We start from the raw sequence: 20,322 nt of genomic DNA, 5'->3' as shown, positions 1-20,322 counted from the left end.
TGCTGCTCTCCCCAGTGGAATGCAGCTGTCCTGCCCAGCACCCCAGGGGTCTGGCAGCTGGTTGGAAAGTTTCAGCCACCTCCCAGGAGCCAAGCAGTGGTTAACCCCTTCCGGCCTGCAGCCCACAGCCAGTGGCCACGTGCGAAGATAAGATCACGTCACTCATGCGCTGTGTGCTACAGCCGCTCAGGCTTGGTGAAGTCCAGGGACGCTGGTGTGGCAGGGTCCACCCACACCCCACAGCTGACAGCCCACCAAGACCCCCAACAGAACTGAGCACTCCGGTCTGCAAGCCCGGGTGCCACTGCTCCTGGGCCCATGATATAGATGGGTACACTGAGATGGGCCGAGGGGTGGGGCCGCCAGGCTGGACCACCCCCCAAGCACACGCAAGCCCTCCCCGTCCGCCTCCCCAGGGCATCATGGTGAGCGTGGACCAAAAGGAGCATCCCATGCTGCTCATGGAGGTCCCAGTCAACCCCAAGGCCAAGAGGGAAAAATGACCCAGGTCATGTATGTGACCATCCAAGCCTGTGCTGCTGCTCTATGACTCTGGCTGCACCGGTGCTCCCAGCCTCACCCCTATCCTGCTGTGACCCTGCATCCAGACCCCTCTGCCTTCTGGACCCTCAACTCTTTACCCTGAGTTTCTCTCTCAGACACCAGACCCCTGACCTCTTCTCCATCCTGTAGCCCAGGACAAGTGAGTCCCCCGTTCTTTCTCATTGTTCTCGATACCCCATCTTTCAGCCAGGCCTGCACTGGACAAGCCCATCCCTGGGCCCCCACAGCCCTCCAGCCACTTTTCTTATCCCTTCTCACTCCCTGTATCCAACATTCAGGACACAGGCTGCCCTGGGAGTGAAGGCCACCTCCTCACCGCCCTCCCCCCGCCCCTGCCCAGTCCACTCCCCAGGCATCATCCCGGACTCCGGGTGTGGCGGCACTCATGATGTGCCCATCTATGAAGGCTATACTGTTCCTCACCACCCAGCGTGCGGACCTGGCCGGCTGGGACCTTGCTAGTTCAGGAAGATCCTCACTGCATGAGTAGCACGGCTACTTTGTCACAACCGGTGGAAGGGAAGGAGGGGTGGATGAGGCCACCCCGCAGCCCTACTCCTTGCAACAATGTCCTCCTGTACGAGGGCAGGACCACACAGAGGTGCAGGGCCTGGGATGCCAGACCTTCTTCCATTACAGTCTTCCATTACAGGGCCCCGGAGCTAACAGCCCCTCAATGCAACGCAGCTGGAGCCAGTCCCCCAGGGCCACCACAGCCACCTCCAGTTTTGCTGACTCACCTTGGCTCATGGCTGTGTCCCTGCCCCAACCTTTTCTCCAAGATGAACAGCCCCACTCCTTCAGAAGCTCCAGGCTCTTCTCAGCCTGGTTGCTCTCCTTCAGGGCCTCGTCCCTCTAACCTTGGATTGGTCTACACTAAGCACGGTGCGGTGTGGTCTGAACCCCGGCCCCAGCAGGGGCTTCCTCTGTTGGCCCACGGCAAACGTTCACCTTACACAGTCACCTTGTCCACTGACGCACGCGCAGCCTCCAGGAAACGTAAATCTGTGAGTGCACGCGTGTGCGGTGGGAGGGCTCGCGGAGGCCACTCTCCATCCCTGGACAGGCGACAGGAGGCAGGGGGCCCAGGTCAGAGGGGGCTGAGCGGGCCGCAGGTTCAAGGAGACCGCCTCTCCTTGAACCCATCACCCTCTCCTCCTCATCTAGTCCAGTGGAGATCGCACAGGACATCAAGGAAAAGCTGAGGCAGGTATGAGATGGCTATGGCCACCTCCTCCTCCCAGGAGAAGAGCTAAAACCTGCCAAGTTGTCACTGCAGGCGACAAGCGCTTCTGCTGTCCCAACACCCTCTTGCAGGCCTCCTTTGTAGGTAAACCTCTGTCCCCGCAGGGTGGCCGGTCCTCCATCTTGGCCTTCTCAACTCCAGTCCCCATTTTTCCCAACAGCTCCCCTGCGTGGGACAGAGGTACCCCTCAGGAGAGACTGCCCCTACAACAGGTTGGCGACAGGCCAGGCCAGCTCTTGCTTCTCTAGGCCAAGCCCTGAGAGGGAAGACACGGCCTTGAGACCAACTCCTGCCCAGGCCTGACCGTGTACCTGGGCCCTGCAGCCTGGATGCAGAAAAGCACTGCCCTGGTCCCCAGCACCATGAAGACCAAGGTTGTTGAACTGACCACCTTCAAAGCCTGCCAGCAGAAATCACCTGGTGACCAAGCTGCTTGCACTGGCAAAACCTAGTCCTTTTCAAACGAGCTCAGGCTCCAACTGAAACGGAAGAGCTCTGCAGGCCTCTGCTCTTCTGCTCACCTGCAGCACTTCAGCAAGTGCCATTTGAGGGAAGAAGCTTCAGTTACAGCTGGAGGGAGGGGTGGGGACAGCTGTATGACGCAGCCGCTGGGGGACCAAAGAGGGGCCCAGGCCGCTCAGGAAGGTGGGAGAAGAGGTGGGCACAGACCCCAGTCAGCGGTGACCAAGGAAGAGCCTCACACCCTTCCAACTCTGGCCATTTGCCCTGTGGTGAGGGGACAGTCATCCCAAGGAATTCCTGCCTGAAATTAAAACAGCCTGCAAGGAACAAAGAGCTTAGGGGGCAGAATTTTGTCACAGGAGAAATCTGTGGTACAATTATTAGCCCAGTGAAACGCTCTCCTTTTCCCAAGGATCGTGACGCCTTTCTTTGTGCCTCCCTGATACAACCAGGGCACAAACCATCCCCCAGGGGTGCCCCGCCCACAGGGCTGAGGCCACAACATAGTGACAGTCACCGAACACTATGACCTGCCTGCCCTGCCTTCCCCAGGTCACTGCCCTGCCAGCGCACAGGCGACTCCATGTGGCCTGGGGCCCCTCCTGGCCCCCTGCCACCTTCCAGCACATAGGATTCCCAACCAGGAGCACAAGGCTGGCCCCTCCAGTGTCCACAGGAAGTGCTTCTGAACGCCAGCTCCCGGCCAACTTCCTCCTTCTCTTCCCAGCTCACCCCGGGCCAGGGACTGAGTCCCACCTGGGAGAGAAACTGAGTAGCTCCATCTGTCACACGCCTGTCAACTCTCCTGTCCTGTCAGGCCTGACAGGAGTTACCCTTCCTTTGTGCCTTTGTCTTTTATCAGCGAAGGGAAGAGGGGTTTAGCATCTTTTTAAGAGACAAAGAACATTCTGAATAACCCGATAAAGTAAAAGGGAGAAAACACACGCTCAGGGTGCCTGAGCGGCTCAGGTCACGATCTCACTCTTATTTCGGCTCAGGTCACGATCTCACAGTTCCGGAGCTCGAACCTCGAGTAGGGCCCCGCGCTAACAGTGCAGAGCCTGCTTGGGATCCTCGCTCTCCCTCTCTCTGCCCCTCCCCCGCACATTAGCGCACGAGCTCTCGCATGCTCTAGAACGAAATAAACGTTAAAAAAAAAAATAAAAAAAGACAATCTGTTCAACTCCCACTCACGGCACCGGGGCACTAGAATTTACATTTAGCCAAAGATGTCAGATGTCACAACGCGCCTGGCTCGGGACTCGGTCCCAGATACAAAGCAGGCATCCCTTGAAAGACCTCTTACCTCTAACCCGGGGCCAGTGGGAAGTGGCACGAACAGGCGGATTGGGTCTCCGTTCCCACCCCTGGCTATTGCCCCAGACACCCTGAGGTTTTCTCAGGCCGAGGTCTCCTTCACAGGAAGGGGTGTGCAGCCTCACGCTACATGCCTGCCAGGGTTTAGGCCAACAGTGGGACACCGTGAGGGTCAGGGGTGTCCCCCGAGACCACGCTGCCCATGGCACCCCAGCATTAGGACACCATCCCAGCAGCTGAACAAAGTGTCTTTTATTTGTGACATACAAATACAACCAATGCAAAAAGAGATCACTTTTCCCTTTGATTCCAGTGATAACAAGTTGCTAAAGAAAAAAAATATATATCAAGGAGTTTATCTTCAGTTTCCTCTAAAAAACAAAACCAGAAAGGGTTAAAAAGAACCATAGGCATGTCATATACACATTTTTGACATCAACAAAAAGAATCTGAAATAGGGTGGATACAACTAAAAAAAAAAAAAAAAAAAAAAGTCTTAAAAAATATTTTAACATGCCCCAAACACACACACAAAAAAGCCGGGAACAAAAGGCCTGCCCTGTTTCTCAAAACCAAGACCCGGGGAAGTGAGAACTGAATGGGCTCAACACCAACAACAGAGAGTGGCCTACTGGCCTCAAGCAGTGCCTCTCCCGCCCCAGCCCTGACCCCCGCCCCCACCCCCAGCAGCCTCGCAGGAAGTGACCGGCAGAGGCAGGAGGACCAGGGTGCGGCACCAGGCACCCCATCTGCCAGTGGGCTCAGTGACAGGTGTCCGATGAATGGAAAGAGACGACATACACTGAACTCACCTCATGAAGGATTTACAGTGGGGTTCCTTTTGATCCCCTTAAATGGGAGGTATCAGAAATCCATGATCTAAGACAATAAATATCTATCCATTCTGTGTCGAGAGATAAGGATCAGAGGAAAAAAATTCCTAAACATGCTTCTGTCATTCCATGATTCTTGGAGGGAGCCCAATGCCCTCCCAGCAATTCAATTCAAATTTCTCCCCCCCACCCCCGCCCATGTAAAATCCACCCCCCCTCCCCAAGCCAGAAGGCGGGGGCAGAGGGGGGCTTGTTCCAGTGTAAAGCTGCAAGGCCCTCTCCAACGGAGTGCCACGTCGGCTGCTGGCGGGGTCAAGAGCAACACGGAGCACTCAGGAGGGCCGGGTGGGTGAAGGAGGCCGTGCGACAGGCCCCTGCACAAGCAGGAAAGTAGGGGAGAGGCAAGAACAGCTCCAGGGAGACCCGCCAGCATAGACCACCTGAGTCAGGGCAGAGGGTGGGGTAGGGGCAGACGCTGAGGTCAGAACAGACCTCCGAAGAGCAACTTCACAAAGGCTAGAACCTTTAAGACACTCCCTAAAGCAGAGCTCAAGGATGTCCAAGGGGAGGCGGCGGGGCTTTTTCCTGGATAAGAATTTGGTCATTACCTTCCCTGGGAGGGGAACAAGGCCCGGAGATCAGGGCAAGTAGAAGCTCCGACCCCCAGCCTTTCTATCCCGCGGGAGAGGAGGAAGGCCTTCTCCCCCTGCTCCAGCCCGCTGCCAAAGGCGGACACTGGACAGAGAGGAGCAGCGGTTTGGGCCACCGAGAGGCATTCCTGCTGCAGCCGAAGCCGCCAGCCAGGGCAGTGGCGCCAGGGCCTCACTGAGGCAGCAAGGGGCAAGGCTGGGGAGCGCAGGCAGAGGGGCCTGCTGCTGGCTGGGGGCTCTCTGAAGCGGGAGGGGGGCCCCACCTTCAGAGAGCAATCAGCACCAAGATCTGAGAGGAGACAGTACTGAACACGCCAGGAACGAGGGATCCTTCTGGGGGAAGGGGAGGGGCTCCCTAACGTTATTCTCCCCTGTGAGAGTAAGAACAGGGTGAAGGGGTGAGGGGGTGAGGGGGTGAGCTGAGGGAGAACAAGTGGTGAAGGGCGATGGAGAGGCACCGGCAGGACCTCCGGCTTGTTTCTGTGAACGAAGAGCTCGAGTCACTAAGTCCAAAAGCCCAGAGACGCAACTGTCTTCTGGCCCCCCCACCCCGCCCCCATCCACACCTTGTTCCTGGTCCTCAGAGAGAGGGATGGGGCCTTCCTTCCAATGGGCCGGTCCCCTGGAATGCCTCCCCGGCCGCCGTGAGCCCATAAAAGCACAGCTAGAAAGAGCCCCTTGCTTCCCAGCGTCGTGGCACAAAAGGCCTTCCCACGGTCTCCACCAGAGCATTCATCTATGAAACGTGAGTCTCTCTGAAGCCTATCTCTACGTCCCGATCTCATACGGAATCCATTCTTCATTGAGGACCAGCCAGACCCTGACCCGGGGCTCCAGGACTTTTATAAAGGTGGGTATAAACACCTCATCTGTCCAAGTGTGTGTGTGGCAGGGGGGGAGGGAGGGGGCTTGTCAGGAATCCATCTGCAGAGAAGGTGGGAACCTCAAGCTCAAGGGCACAAGGGCCAGGCGAGAAGGCAGCCACCATGAGAAGATACGCTTCGTGCCCGGCCTCCGCCAGCTCCTCCCTCAGCACCCTCTCCTCTCTGCTCCTTCTGGGCACTCTGCTCTTCCAGGAGAGAGGAGGAGGGGCAGCTTGGACCACTCCTCCCCAGGGTTCTGTGCTCTCAGGCTGCAGCCTGGCACGCGCAGGGCTGAGGAGGCCACAGCTCTGAGGGCACTTGGCCGGCAGCGTGAGCCCGGGGAGAAGACAGGCCTTGGAGAGAGCATTCTAGCTTGGGAGCTCAGTGGCAGCAGCCACCACAGTGCCCGCCCGCGTGGGAGTGCTGGCTGTCCCCAAACTTGGTCCTCCGGCTCAGGATCTCATAGGAGCAGTCCTCTCCACAGCACCCAGACATGCTGGGGGAAGAGTCATCGATTTCAAATCTGCAAGGCAGGCAAGAAGAAAGGTTGGACTGCAGGCAGCTGACTGCCTTCCTCCCCGGCCTGAGAACTTTTCCACCAGCCGCACTTGTGAGACCCCTAGGAGTGAGGGCGCAGCCAGAGGGCATTGCCACACATCTCACTGATCCCCAGGCCACTCCCATGGACCGCTGGACTCAAGCTTCAGGATGAATGAGCGCGAGGGCGAGGGCCAGGACCCTGGGGCAGGCACCTCCTACTGCCCAGAGAGTCCCACACCGGGGCCCAGCTCCTTACTGCAGTGCTTCTCGGAAGAACTGGTAGGCGCCATGATTGTGTTTAAATACAGTTAACATAACTTTCTTCATCTGTGTGCTGAGAAGAAAGCAGAGAGAACACCTTCCAGAAAGAGAAACAGACGCGAAATCACGCCTCCTCTTTCATGCCTCTGCCTGCTGTCTCCCATTTGCTCGTGAGGAGCGCTGCTCTGCGCCCTGACTCTACCTCCGCGCTGGGCACCCACAGCGCTCAGTGCTCCCCTCTGTTACGGGGCTGATGAGACCGCACGGCCGCCAGGCCCCCACCTGACCGGCTTCTTCTCCACTTCCTCTCCGCACCCCCACGACTGGGGCACAACAGGCTCTCCGAAGCAACGCCGCATCGAAACGCATGTACAAAATCTGGAGTCCCAGCAGGGCAGGGACTCTTACTGAGAGGGTTCTATCTACACGCCTTTCTTCCAAAACGTTCCTATGGGCCCTGTCCTCCACGGAGGCTCAAAGAACTGCGGATGGCTCAGAGGCAGATCCTTGCAACGGAGCGACACGCAGGGTGGCCCTTACCTATTGGCCATGAGCTGCAGGATCTGTATGAGGAACTTCCCCAGGCCTTTCCGCCGCACCTTGCTTTCCAACTGCACTTCATAGCTGGACGAAGAAAGCAGCGACGTGAGCACGGGGAGGCAGGGCCCGTCGGAGGAGCCTGGGGCCCTGGCAGCCTGCAGACCCTGACGGGGACAGTGGACTCTGCCACCCGGCTGGACGCCTGGAGCAGTGTCAGCATCTCCTCCCCACGCCCACCCCAAGCTGGGGCTCCTACCAGTACAGGACTTCATCGCCGCATTCCACGTCAAACCGGAAGTGAGAAAAGGCAACAGGGACGGAACTGCTTTCCCAAGCAATGAGGTACCAGGCTCGGTCGTCTGTCATTTCCTCCCGTTTCTCTCGGTCCTTCCAGCCCCACTCGCTTTGCTCATACCTGGGAAACGTGGGGGCAGTCAGGGCGGGAAACCCCAGAAGGGGAGGAGCAAGACCCGTCGGGGTGTGCTTACATGGTCTGCATGTTGGTTTTGGTCAGGTCGAAGGCCCAGGCCACGGTGGCTGGTTCCAGTCCGGACACTCGCTTACACTCAATGGAGACGTTTAACCTGCAAAGTGGAAACGGAGGCGTGTGGAGCCGGCTACAGGCCCGAGTGCTACCTGCCGCCCTGAGAGCCTGCCAGTGAAGCGGGCCTGGTCTGTTAATCTACAGAGAAAAGCCAAGCCTGTGCCCTGCCTTCCGGACTGTGACTACCGAAGATGCCCGTGAAGGATGAAGGCTTGCGGGCCGAGATTAACAACTGTCATCGCCGGCCCACCACCCTGACCACAGTCCCATTTCCTGCCCCCACGTGAGGCCCTTATCAGACTCAGCACCTTGTAAACTTCTGCCCCTCTCTGCTACCTCTTTGCTTTCTCAAGCAAAGCTTGAAATCCAGCTCCTCTGTATTTTGTCATAAACACTAGAGTCTTGACTCCTTTAGTTCCTGCCCTTAGGCATTTAATCTCTGGGCTCCCTTGGGACCTTGAAAGTGGCTGGGTCACCTCAGACCCTTTGAGAAGTCCATGGCCCATAACCCCTCTGAGGAGTACTGCCTGCCATTTCCTTTGAGGACACAGCAGATGCTCTTGGTTCATCAAATGGGGTGGAATGGGGTCCAACTCCATGCTGTTTTCTTAAACTAACAAATATGCTGTAGATGTTAAGGTGTCTTAATCTACGTACTTCTAAATAAAACTTTAACAAATTTTTGTTAAACTCTTTGGCCAGAGTATGAAATCCCAGTCTCTAGGTAGTGCCGGATTATGACAAGACTGAAGTCAGTGATGCTGAGTCCTTGCAGAGTTCCCATATCGGTATCTTCCAGCGGCCTTTGACACGACCCCTCAGAGGACGTCCCCGTTGGAATCGACTGTCACCTCTGCTGCCTGGCACGCCATATGACCTGCACATGTGCTCAGCCTTATAAATTCAGAACTTTTTGGCCCTGAAGAGTCTTCCTTTCCTTGAGTACTGACCGTGTAGTAGTCAGAAATGCCCAAACACAGCACTGCATCTGTTTTAGCTGTAGATTTTCCTAAGGCCAGTCTGCAGATATGAATCCTCCATTAATCTGAATTCTTGAAGTACATTCAAGCAGGATCACAGCCACACAGATCACAAAAAATTCTAGGCACCAAAGGAGCCCAGAGTCAGCTGGCAGTGCCTGCTTCAGAGCTGTTCCGTATTTCTGAAAGTCAGCAGGAATGCTGAATATGGAACACTAGAAGATGTCACAGTAAGGTATCCCTAAACTATGTCAAAGGACTTCCTGGACATTGAATGACAAGGCTACTGGAGGAACTGTAGCGCATCTGATCACAGGCAGGAAGAACAAACGAATGTGACACTATCAAATTCAGACATAACTATGAAAAGCAGATATAGTGTCACCTACCAAGGCGTTTGCTTCATAATTTTCATACGTGCATTTGTCTTTCTTGTTGACTAAAATACTCATACCAGCTGCTACTTACAGAACTGGATATAATTCTCTCGCCTCCTTAAAACAACCTTGCAAGGGGCGCCTGGGTGGTTTGGTCGGTTAAGCATCTGACTCTTGATCTCGGCTCAGGTCATGATCTCACGGTTCATCACTTCGAGCCCCCAGCCCGGCGCTGCGCTGACAGCGTGGAGCCTGTTTAGGATTCTCCGTCTCCCTCCCTCTCTGTCCCTCCCCTGCTCGTGCGCTCATGCTCTCATTCTCTCTCTCAAAACAAATAATAAATAAACTAAAACAAAAAACAAACAAAAAAACCTTGCAAGTTTGGCATTATCACTCCATTTAACAGATTAAAAAAAAAAAAAACGAGGCTTAAGTTGTGTGGTTTGTCTGAATATAGTTCTTAAGAGTTACGGTTTTGATTCAAACCCATTGCTAGGATTCTCTAAAATCATAACCCCTGTTTTTCCCCAAGCCAACAGCATCTCTGGTAAGACAGATTATGCTTCCTGTTTTATCAACCAAAAGGACAGAAAGGGGAAGGGGGCTTTAATCCAGATCCCACAGCAATAAATTGGATTAGCAACAATAACAGTAGTAAGAACAGTCAACACTGACCTAGCTTTTGGTAAGCTCTAGGCACTGGCACTTTACATCTAATACTTGTGACGAATCCATGAGGAAGGTACTATTATTAGACCCATTTCTGATCAGAAAATGGCACAGAGAGGTTAAGTCACTTATTCAGGGTCACAGAGCCAGTCAGTGGCTTTAAAAAAAAACTTTTTTTTTTTCCCGCGTCGGGCTCTGTGTGGACAGGTCAGAGCCTGAAGCCTGCTTCGGATTCTGTGTCTCCTCTCTCTCAGCCCTTCCTCTCCTTGCTCTCTCTCAAAAACAAATACACATACATATACATATACATATACATATACATATACATATACATATACATATATATACAGGCACCAAAGGAGCCCAGAGTCAGTGTATGTATGTATGTGTGTATGTATATATATATATATATATATTATATATATATATATACATACACACACACACACACAATTAAAAAATTAAAAGAGTTTTTAAATTTTTATTTATTTTTGAGAGAGAGAGACAGACCAAGTGTGAGCAGGAAAGGGGCAGAGAGAGAGGGAGACACAGAATGTGAAGCAGGCTCCAGGCTCTGACCTGTCGGCACAGAGCCCAACACAGGGTTCAAATTCATGAACCGTGAGATCATGACCTGAGCTGAAGTTGAACGCTTAACCCACTGAACCACCCAGGTGCGCCCCGAAAAATTTTTTTAACTTTTTGAGAGCATGCACCAGCGAGGGAGGGGCAGACAGACAGGGACAAAGAGAATGCCAAAGAAGCTCCCCGCTATCAGTGCGGAGCCCAATGAGGGGCTCAATATCATGAACCGTGAGATTGTGACCTGAGCCAAAATCAAGAGTCACGCTTAACCAACTGAGCCACCCAGGCGCCCCTAGTAAGTGGCTTTTAACAATTACACCATACACTCCAGGAAAGAGCTTTAGATTGGGAATGAAAAGCCCCCTCAGCTGCCACAGAGAAACTCTGTAGCTGAGAAATCTTATCCAGCTTCTCTGAGCCTCGGTTTCCCCCTGCATAAAAGGAGGAAGTCAGCCTAGATTTTTCAAGTTTGTTTCAGTTCTACGATTCTTCAGCTCTATGATTCTTCACCCAGAGACGATTTCAAATCCTAAAGAAACCTCAGTCTAAGATTATGCAATCTTTGTTCATTAGGGACTCCTCTGTCACCCTGACCGGGGGATTCTATCCCCACAAGACATGAGCCATAGCTTCTTCTTTTTCATAACAAATGAGCAAATTCGGGTCTGAGGAAACATACTCTGGGAAGGTGAATCCCTTCAGACCGTCAAGGAGACAACAGCTGGAGAGTGAAACACTTACCCATTTCGATCATATTTCTTGAACACTGGGAAAGCCTCTAAAGGGTCTCCAAGCTGCGGAGGGAAAGAAAAGAGGTGTAGCACGAACACAGGCGTGGCCCAGTCGCGGGCTCTGCCCCGAGGTGTGACGGTGTGCAGCCCCACACTGGGAGGCTTAGCTCCGGCCCAGGAGCAGCCCTCATACAGACCCTTCACCTGCCTCAGCTCTGGAATCACAGGTAGGGAGGGTTCTAGTAAGAAGGCCCGAGACTGAAGTCAGCCTCATGTCACAAGGTAAGAAGACTCTACTCGCCTAACACTAATACTGGCCTCTAGGTCACCTGAGCCAAAAGAGAGCCCCCCCCCCCCCCCGATCCACCTGCATACTTCGAAGAAGCCCCCAACCAGCCTCACCTGGTCAAAACCCAAACTGGAACAACCATGTCCCTGAACCACCTCCTTATATACGTGGACTGTTTAGTGGGTGGGCTAAAATGAGGGCAAAAATGGGATACGAAATGGGGGCAGGAAGGATGACCGCAATGTCTTCGGCTGTTTGAAAGCCAAGCCTGCTCCTAGGGCCACTGGGGTGAGGGTTAGGGTTAGCTCCACAGCTACTCCTTCCTTGCCTCCGGCCCCTGGTGCCGGCACAGCCTTTGGCACCTCACGGTCGGTCAACTAATGTTTGAAGGAACGAACGAGAAAACCGTACCACATTTCACCAGGGGGGTTTCCTCACCAAAATGCAAAATCCTAACAAAAACGTCTCCGGACCCTTCTTCCACTGGTACGGAAGGAGACCCACAGAGAGAAGCAGCCACTCCCATTTGAGTCCACATTTGCCCGCACGCCCTCGCCAATCTCGGGCCCTGCGGGCTGCGCCTTGGCTCATTTGAATCATTTGCCTCCGCAGCAAGGAGGCCGCGGAGGCGTGGGCTGGAGTAACAAAATTCTGCCACAGGGTGGCGCCAAAAGAAGTCAAATTAAAAACCAAGTTGAAGTTCTAGGAGAAAGGGACTTGGGAAGGAGGGGAGTCACCCTGTTGGCGGCGTCCACTTTGGCACAGACGGCATCCATAGCTGCTCGTTCCTCCAACCGCTTCTGCTTCTTCTCCTTTGCTTTGCTTGACTTCCTCTGCAACAGGGAAAAGCAAAGTTGGCTGGAAGGGCTGTGGCCAACCAAAGCTTGACTCTGCCTCCGAGGAGCCGAGGCCTGGCCTCAGCGGCAGGAGTTTCCAGTCTCGCCTGCTGCACACTTGGCGGGGTGGGAAAGACCCAAGCGTTTTCTAGTCACGAGCGCTCGGGAGCGTCACTAGACTTCTCGGCTTCCCTGTCAGAAAGACTGCTGACCCTCGGGACTGGCGGGTGGCTGTGAGGACCCAGTGAGAGCACAGGACAATGGCTGCGGCGGAGCCTGGGCCCCAGCAGGTGCCTAATAAATATGCACTCATCCTTTCCCTCCTAAGGAGGCAACCACTAATTTTAGACACAGTCAAGGCAGGCTTCAGGGAGGCCTCCGAGGTAGCCGCTGAAAGCTGTTCCTAAGGAGAAGTTTATTCAAAGCCTTTTCAGTGTCTTCCAGCTCCAGAAGGCAAAGATTCGGTCTGGGGGAGCCCCTTTGGGAGCCAGGTCCCCTTTCTTAACCTGGGGCCAGGGCGCTCTGTTCCCCAGAAGCGCCGCGCACACTGCGCACCTAGTGTCGACAAGGGCAGAGCGAAGGGCTCACTTGGGGACAGAGGCCACACTGACACACGTCAGCAAGGCCACGCCGCAGGGCACCCAGGCAGCAGGGGAGGAGCAAAGAGAGAGCGTCCTTGCACAGAGGCGCGAGTGGCAAACCACTCGTAACTGCGTGCAGAGCAAATCCTATCTTAAGGGTCACGCGGGGCTCTCTCAGGCCTCAACGGACCCTCTCACCCTCTTGTAAAAAGCTAATGACACGGGAAAAAGAGCCCATCTGGAGTCTGACGGGCCTTATCCAAGGCCTCTTCGGAGTGCTATTCGGAAAAGACCCAGCCCTCCTCTGCCTTTCCTTTCCTCATCCGACCAATGAGGCTCAGAAGGCGTCCTTGGAGGTGTAAGCCGGTGAGGATGAGTCTGGCCTGTTCTCAGTGAACGAGGCCCCTTGCTCTCACTCCCCGGGAAGCCCAGAGCAGCGCAGGCGTCCCGAGCTGCCCACCCGCCCGGCCCAACTCCTGAAGGCACCAGAAGGCACCCAAAGGCTCGGGCAGGACGGCTCTGCTTTTGCACCAACGCACTGCCTCTTCGGACCCCACCTCTCAGTGCCCGGAGCTCCCCAGAGACAGGTTTTACTACCTCCAGCTGCACCTTAGCCCTGACACCGACCGGGCCCAGCAAAGGGTGAGTTGAAAAAACCAGCTGCTGGACAAGTTTCAGGATAAATTCTACCCTCGGCTCTCTAAGGAATGACACTGCTTAACTCTCTCTCTCTCTCTCTCTTTTTTTTTTTTTTTAGCATTTATTTATTTTTGAGAGACAGAGACAGAGCACAAGCCGGGGAGGGGCAGAAAGAGAGGGAGACACAGAATCCAAAGCAGGCTCCAGGCTCTGACCTGTCAGCACAGAGCCCGACGTGGGGCTCAAACCCACAAACTGCGAGATCATGACCTGAGCCGAAGTCGGAGGCTAAACGGACTGAGCCATCAGGCTCCCCAACACTGCTTAACTCTTATTTCGAGGGACCAGAAGGCAAGAGCTCGGATACAAGGAACTCACAGGAACTGCTCTTCTAGGTGTAAACTCGCTCAACGTCAGCTATTTACTATCCCCACACTGAGTACTGGGCTGGAAGCAAGGCTAGACCCCATTTCCCACCTCCCTAAAGGAAGGAACAAACAGGGGCGCCTGGGTGGCTCAGTCAGTTAAGTGTCTGACTCTTGACTTCGGCTCAGGTCATGATCTCTCAGCTTTGTGGGTCTGAGCCTCGCATCACTCGGCGCTGACAGCTCAGAGCCTGCTCGGGATTCTCTCTCTGCCCCTCCCCGACTTGCGCTGTCTCTCTCTCTCTCTCTCTCTCAAAACAAATAAACTTTTTTTTTAAGTTAAAAATAAAAAAATAAATAAAGGAACAAACAGAAGCAAGCACACTGTCCTCATAATGCTAGGACTGACTGGGGACAGGACCAGCCCCTCTCTACTACACGCAGGTTTTAGAGCATCCACCTTTTCCTCTGGGAATTTGAATTTCAAAACAACATTGAGGGATACACTCAGCTCGCAAAGTACTTCACAAATAACTGCTTCGCTCCTCAGGGCAAAAACCATCCTGTCCATTCACACGTGAGGAAACTGAGGCTCAAAGGGATGGTGTGACTCATGTAGGGCTCCCCCAAGAGCGAATGGCAGAGGATTCAACCCCAGGGTTTGAGCCCCAGATCCAGGGTTTGTTCCACCAGCCAGGCTGTCTCCCAACGGGAAGGCCAACATCAATGTCAAAAGACCGTCTCCGTCCTGCCAAGACAGAGGCGAGACCTCAGGTGCCCTTAAGGTGGCCACTCAGCAATTCATTTCTCATCCCTTCTGGCTTGGAAATGGCTGCCACGCTGCCACTGCCACCGTGCCCACACGGTGCTGCCCCAGGCCCTACCTCTACACTGAGGTAGGGGTGAGGAACAGGCAAACCGGAGACAGCAGGTCTCCAAGAAAAGAACATGCGCTTTGGCATCGGCCAGGCCAGGCCAGTGCTCCTCCCGCCGCCCTTGCATGCCCTATGAAAGCAAGCCCATCCCCAGAAAAGTGGGGACTCGAATGCTGGCCTCACAGAAGAGCTGGAAGGACAGGTCAGAAGTCAGCACGCCATTACAGCTGAGACGAGCTCCCCTCCTCCACTCTGCATGCTGGTTCTCCCTTAACACAATACAGAGCCCAGAGATCAAAGGTGCAGGTGACTCCTGGGACCCAGAAAGCACTGAAACGTGGGTTCCGCCACAGCATCTCATTTCTAAGCACATGAAGGAAGTAATTCCTAAGCACAAGCAGCAGGAGGGCCAACCCCAGGCCTCCGGGAGATTTATGGGCTCATTCATGCAAGGGAACAGGCAAGCCAGGCAACCCTCAGAGTGAGGCTTGGGGCTGCCGTGGCCCGAGACAGCAGATAATGAAAGAGACCCTTAAGAGCTTCAGTCCCTGCACACGGGGCATGTGGCAGGCTGCTGCAGCCGGGACAGGCAGGGGCTCTCCCTCAAACCTAGCACACACTAGGAAAAGTGGTCTCCTACTGTTCCAATTAGCTTTGCCCTGCCTTGTGGAGGTAAGGCTATCCTGCAGGGACACCGGAAAATTCTCCTAATTAAAATGGGAAATCGGCACAGTGAACAGTAAAGCTCATTGTGGTTAAGTGTCTTTCCCAGGGGAGCTTTATATAATAAAAAGAGTGTGGGATTTTGAGTCAAGAGACTTGGATTTGATACTCAGCTCTTCCTCTGAGTAGCTGTGTGACTTTGGGCCAGTTACTTAGTTTCTCTGAATCTCGACTTCCTCATCAGTAAAATGGGGCTAACAGTGCCTACAGCTCACAGGACTGCTGCTAGGACAAAATGATACAACGTACTAGATGCCAAAGATAAGGACTTCTGTTTACAAGGATCCGCTAGTGCCACACTCTGCTGACGCTTTAAGATGATTTAGCGGGGCGGGTGGGTGGCTGAGTCGGTTAAGCATCCGACTTCAGCTCAGGTCATGATCTCACTCACCGCTTGTGTGTTTGAGCCCCACACTGAGCTCTCTGCTGTCGGCACAAAGCCTGCTTGAGATCCTCAGTCTTCTCTCTCTCTGCCCTCCTCTGCTCGCACGCTCCCTCTCCCTCTCTCTCTCTCAAAAATAAACAGAACAGGGATGCCTATGTGGCTCGGTCGGTTAAGTGTCGGACTTTGGCTCAGGTCATGATCTCGCGGTTTGGGAGTTCGAGCCCCGCGTCGGGCTCTGTGCTGACAGCTCAGAGCCTGGGACCTGCTTCGGATTCTGTGTCTCCTCCTCTCTCTCTGTCCCTCCCATGCTCATGCTCTGTCTCTCAATAATAAACAAACGTTAAAAAAAAAAATTATTTTAATAAATAAATAAGTAAACAGAACATTAGAAAAAAATAAAGATGATTTATTTTGGTCTTTATAACTCACCAAGTTATAAAGAAGTGTGCCCACTTCTGTGATGAGAAAACTGAGGCACAGAGGGGTGAGATCATTTTCAGGGTCACAGAGACAGTGAAAAGACTTCTCAAAGAGGTCTCCCTACCACCCCCTCCCCCCACTCACACCAGACTGTGCACTCCATGAGGTAGAGGCAGAGGTAGAGGTCACATTGGTAAAATTAGTCAATGTATACCCAGTGCTCAGCAAACAGTAGGTACTAAGTCCATACCTGCTGAATGAATCATCCAAGATTCAAATCCAGGTCTGAACCCTAAAGTGGGAGCTTCTTCCACAACATGAACTACATTTATACAGCACTTGTTATCAAGTATTACATATTACATAAGTGTTTTCACACGAAGCTGTGAAACTCCTCCCCTTGCTATATTTTTTTTTTTTTTTTTTTTTGAGAGAGAGAGCGAGAGAGAGTGTGAGTGAATGAAGGGCAGAGAGAGAATTCCGAAGTTGGGCTCGAACTCATGAACCTTGAGACCATGACCTGAGCCAAAGTTAGATGCTTAACTGACTGAGCCCCCCCCCCCCCCCCCCCCGGGAGCACCCCCCGCCAAGAGCCCCCCTCCCCTGCTATTCCTATCAAAGCACTGTCTCCACAGGCAGTTCTAGGACTGCCAGGAGTCACACAGAGAAATTAAAAAACAAAAAGCACACGGATGGGGGCAGGAGGCACATTTCAGAAAAGAGATTTAGCACCTCTTAGCTTCCCGGTGCCAATACCTTCACCCCTCAAAGTATCCAGTGTCTAGAAAAAACCTGTTTTTTTGGCAAAGGGAGCCAGAGCTCTAAATTCTAATTCCTAAAAGACCACGCATTTGTGGCGTCGAGGGTGAAAAGACCTTTGAAGCAGAGAAGGGCGCTCGGTCTGACGCCACTCTTAGCCTGAGGTCAGGCTGTCAAACGCAGCAGGGCCCTCCAACAGAGGGTGATCGCCACAAACACTGGCCTTCCTGACACTGACGTGGGGAGTCCACAGTCCCCACCCATGAGGAACGAGGATAATGAGAGAGAGGGTTCCAGCTCTGTTTCAGGGCGGAAGATTCAAGTTTCTCTTCTGCAGTGAGCTTTAGGCCAGAAGAGACTAGGTAGGGGCTGTTCTGAGAAACACATCTGTGAAGTAAGAGTAATAATGTGGGGAGGCCCTAAAGGAAGCAAGGGTCGCAGTATCTCTGAGTCCTGCTTTCAACTCAACCAGTAAGGAAGTGTTGGCCAGAATGGCATGTTATGCCTTTTGTTTTCTGCTCAGTCTGTCGTGGCTGATGCTGAGTAGACACGTACAGACTGGATACCAGGGGCACAGATTTTACCTCATTTCTTTCTTTTCTTTTACTTTTTTTTTTAACGTTTATTTATTTTTCAGACAGAGAGAGACACAGCATGAACGGGGGAGGGGCAGAGAGAGAGGGAGACACAGAATCGGAAGCAAGCTCCAGGCTCTGAGCCGTCAGCCCAGAGCCCAACGCAGGGCTCGAACCCGCGGACCGCGAGATCGTGACCTGAGCCGAAGTCGGACACTTAACCGACTGAGCCACCCAGGCGCCCCATCTTTTAATTTACTTTTGAGAGAGAGAAAGCATGAGTGGGGGCGGAGGGGTGGGGGCAGAGAGAGAGGGAAAGAGAATCCTAAGCAAGCTCTACAATGTCAGTGCGGAGCCCCACGCGGGGCTCGAACCCACAAACCGTGAGATCACGACCTGAGCCGAAGTCGGGCACTTAACTGACTGAGCCACCCAGGCGCCCCGATTTTACCTCATTTCAACAAGAGCTGGGGTCTGGGACCTTTCAGCAAAATCTAGGTTAAATATGCCTAAGGTTTCTAGGCTTGATTTTCTACATAGGAAGTACGCAGTACCCAAAATTCCTTGCCGAAACAAGATGAATGTGTTTTTTTTTGACATGGATTACATAAAGTGCTTCGACAGGGGTTAGACAACTATTTTTGTCTAACAAGTTGATATGTTCGGTCAATAACTACTTAAACGAGAAAAATCTAGGTTAACAACAGGAGGGACAAACCCAATGGATTAAAAATAGCACAGATCTATTTTAGACAACTAAAGTAAAAGGTGAGAATACAAGCAAAAATAACAGCCACGAATTGAGAGGCACCCGTGTGGCTATGGACATCCACTATCTCATTTAATCCTCTCATGGGGGGGGGGATGGTATCATCATCCTCATTACATAGATGAGAAAATTCAAATCCAGGAAGGCCACGTCACTGGCACAGTATCGTGTTGCTGGCCAGTGACGACAGAACGGAGGGACATCTGGCTCAAAGGCCGGGCTTGCTACAGGTGGGGAAAATTCCACGGAAAAACTAGTATACGTGATACCAGGCAGGGCCAGCTACAGGGGAATGACTGATGCTGCTCTAAGTGGAACTTAGGAAGGTGAACTCACAGCAATATCTGAGTAACTTCTGCCCAACCCTCTCTGCCAGGGAAGGGCGCACCTCCAGGCTGCCTCAGTTAGAACGGGTGGTCACTACCCATCTGCGGCTGGAGCCATCAGCGGCCCCGCCATCGGTGCCCTGCTCACCCGCACAGCCGGCCCGTGCAAAGCCACCTGTACTTGGCCTACTAACAAGCCAAGAAATAACTAGAACCACTCCGTTGCCTCCAGGAGGCCTCGAGAACAGGCCTCTGTTGGAAGGGAAGGGGACGTTTTAGGAGCAGGAGGAGGCCGGTGGAGAGGTTTGGAAAGAGTGGAGGGGCACCGGCTTCCCCGAGAATCCGGGTAGCAGGAAGCGCGGCCAGGGGCGGAGGGCGGGGGAGGCCCGAGTCTGGGTCTGGCCCCTGCTCCCTGCCTGTGTGACCTTGGCTGGGTGCCTCTTCTCCGGGCCTCAGTTCCCTCCGCGCCAGGGTCGGCCTGGGATGTGGGGAGCCGCGAAGCCGGTGACAGCCAGGTGATGGGTGACGCCTGGGGGCTGGGGGTACCTCAGGGACCGCGCAGAGGTCAGGGAGAGGCCAGGAAGATAACAGGTCAGCCGAGAAGGCGGGGCGGGCGCGACGCGAGGGGCGGGGGGCGGGGGGCGGGGAGCGGGAGGGGGGGGGGGGGACACCCAAGGGGGTGGAGCCCGGAGAAGGGGGCTCCCCAAGGGATCCCCGGGCTGCGCCGAGTTGGGGGACACTTAGAATGGGGGAGCCGGGTCATGTGGGGGTTGGGGGGTCACGTGAGGCCGGAGGGTGTCGGGGTCACGTGAGGGGGGGTTCAAGGAACAATGGGGGCGCAGGGGGCGAGGGGAGCGGGGAGCGCTCCCGGCCCTCGCGTCTCTTCTCCCTGCCTCACTCACCCCCATGGCGGCAACGGCGGCGGCGGCCCTCAGCTCCTCCTTCCCACACTTGCCGGCAGGGAGGCGGCAACGGCAGCGACGGCGGCGGCGACGACACCAGAGCGGCGGCGGGCCCCGCACCGCGCATGCGCCTCGCGGGCTCCCCTGCGCGCCCTGGCGGGCACCGCGCCGGCGCAGAGAGGGGGAGGGCGCGAGCTGGGGAAGCGCGCAGGTGGAGAGCCTGGGAGGCGGGTGGAGGGTCTCGCTCCCGAAAGAGGCGGGAGGCGCGGAGCAGCGTCGCGCTAGGAATGACGTAAGCCCGGCCCCGCCCCCCCCCTTCTCCAGGCTGTGTCTGTAGCTATGGCAACGGCCGCGCCTGGCCTTGAGCAGAGCGCTGCCAGGCCGCAGGGTGGGTGGCAGCGCTGCCCCAGCGCTCGGCCTCCCCGCGGCCGCTCCGGCCCGGCCCGGCCCGGGGCACCTTCGCAGAGGAGCAAACGCGTCATGACCTCGGAAACACCAGCTCCTCCTGCAACCTTCGGGCACAGGAAAACTCTTTGGAAACGTTCCCGCCTTTTAGATCTTGAACTCTTGAAGTTCCTTTTCTAACCGGAGTCCCGTTCTTCATTCATCCGTCTAACTGTTCGTTCCTCATTCATTCGCTCTCTCAATAAGCATTCACCGCCACCTACGCGGTGCTGAACCCAGGGGACACAGAGACGAGCAGTCCAAAACGTCAC

General features: G+C 54.5%; 1 protein-coding gene across 1 annotated transcript; it reads right to left on the bottom strand.

Annotated features, from left to right (window-relative positions):
- Positions 1 to 3,821: 3,821 nt before the first annotated feature.
- On the bottom strand, positions 3,822 to 19,842 carry NAA40 (N-alpha-acetyltransferase 40, NatD catalytic subunit). The gene is made up of 8 exons (XM_042906274.1): positions 19,607 to 19,842; positions 12,189 to 12,284; positions 11,173 to 11,225; positions 7,765 to 7,860; positions 7,533 to 7,691; positions 7,277 to 7,360; positions 6,732 to 6,809; positions 3,822 to 6,458 (listed from the first exon to the last, which is right to left on the bottom strand). Exons 1-8 carry the CDS (start codon positions 19,610 to 19,612, stop codon positions 6,317 to 6,319), a joined length of 714 nt encoding a protein of 237 aa, XP_042762208.1. The 5' UTR covers positions 19,613 to 19,842; the 3' UTR covers positions 3,822 to 6,316.
- Positions 19,843 to 20,322: the final 480 nt, after the last annotated feature.

This window comes from Panthera leo, chromosome D1 (genome assembly GCF_018350215.1).
Source record: "Panthera leo isolate Ple1 chromosome D1, P.leo_Ple1_pat1.1, whole genome shotgun sequence".
Taxonomy (NCBI): Eukaryota; Metazoa; Chordata; class Mammalia; order Carnivora; family Felidae; genus Panthera; species Panthera leo.
The sequence above is the reverse complement of the archived record's forward strand: the minus strand, read 5'-3'. Positions and strand labels throughout refer to the sequence as shown.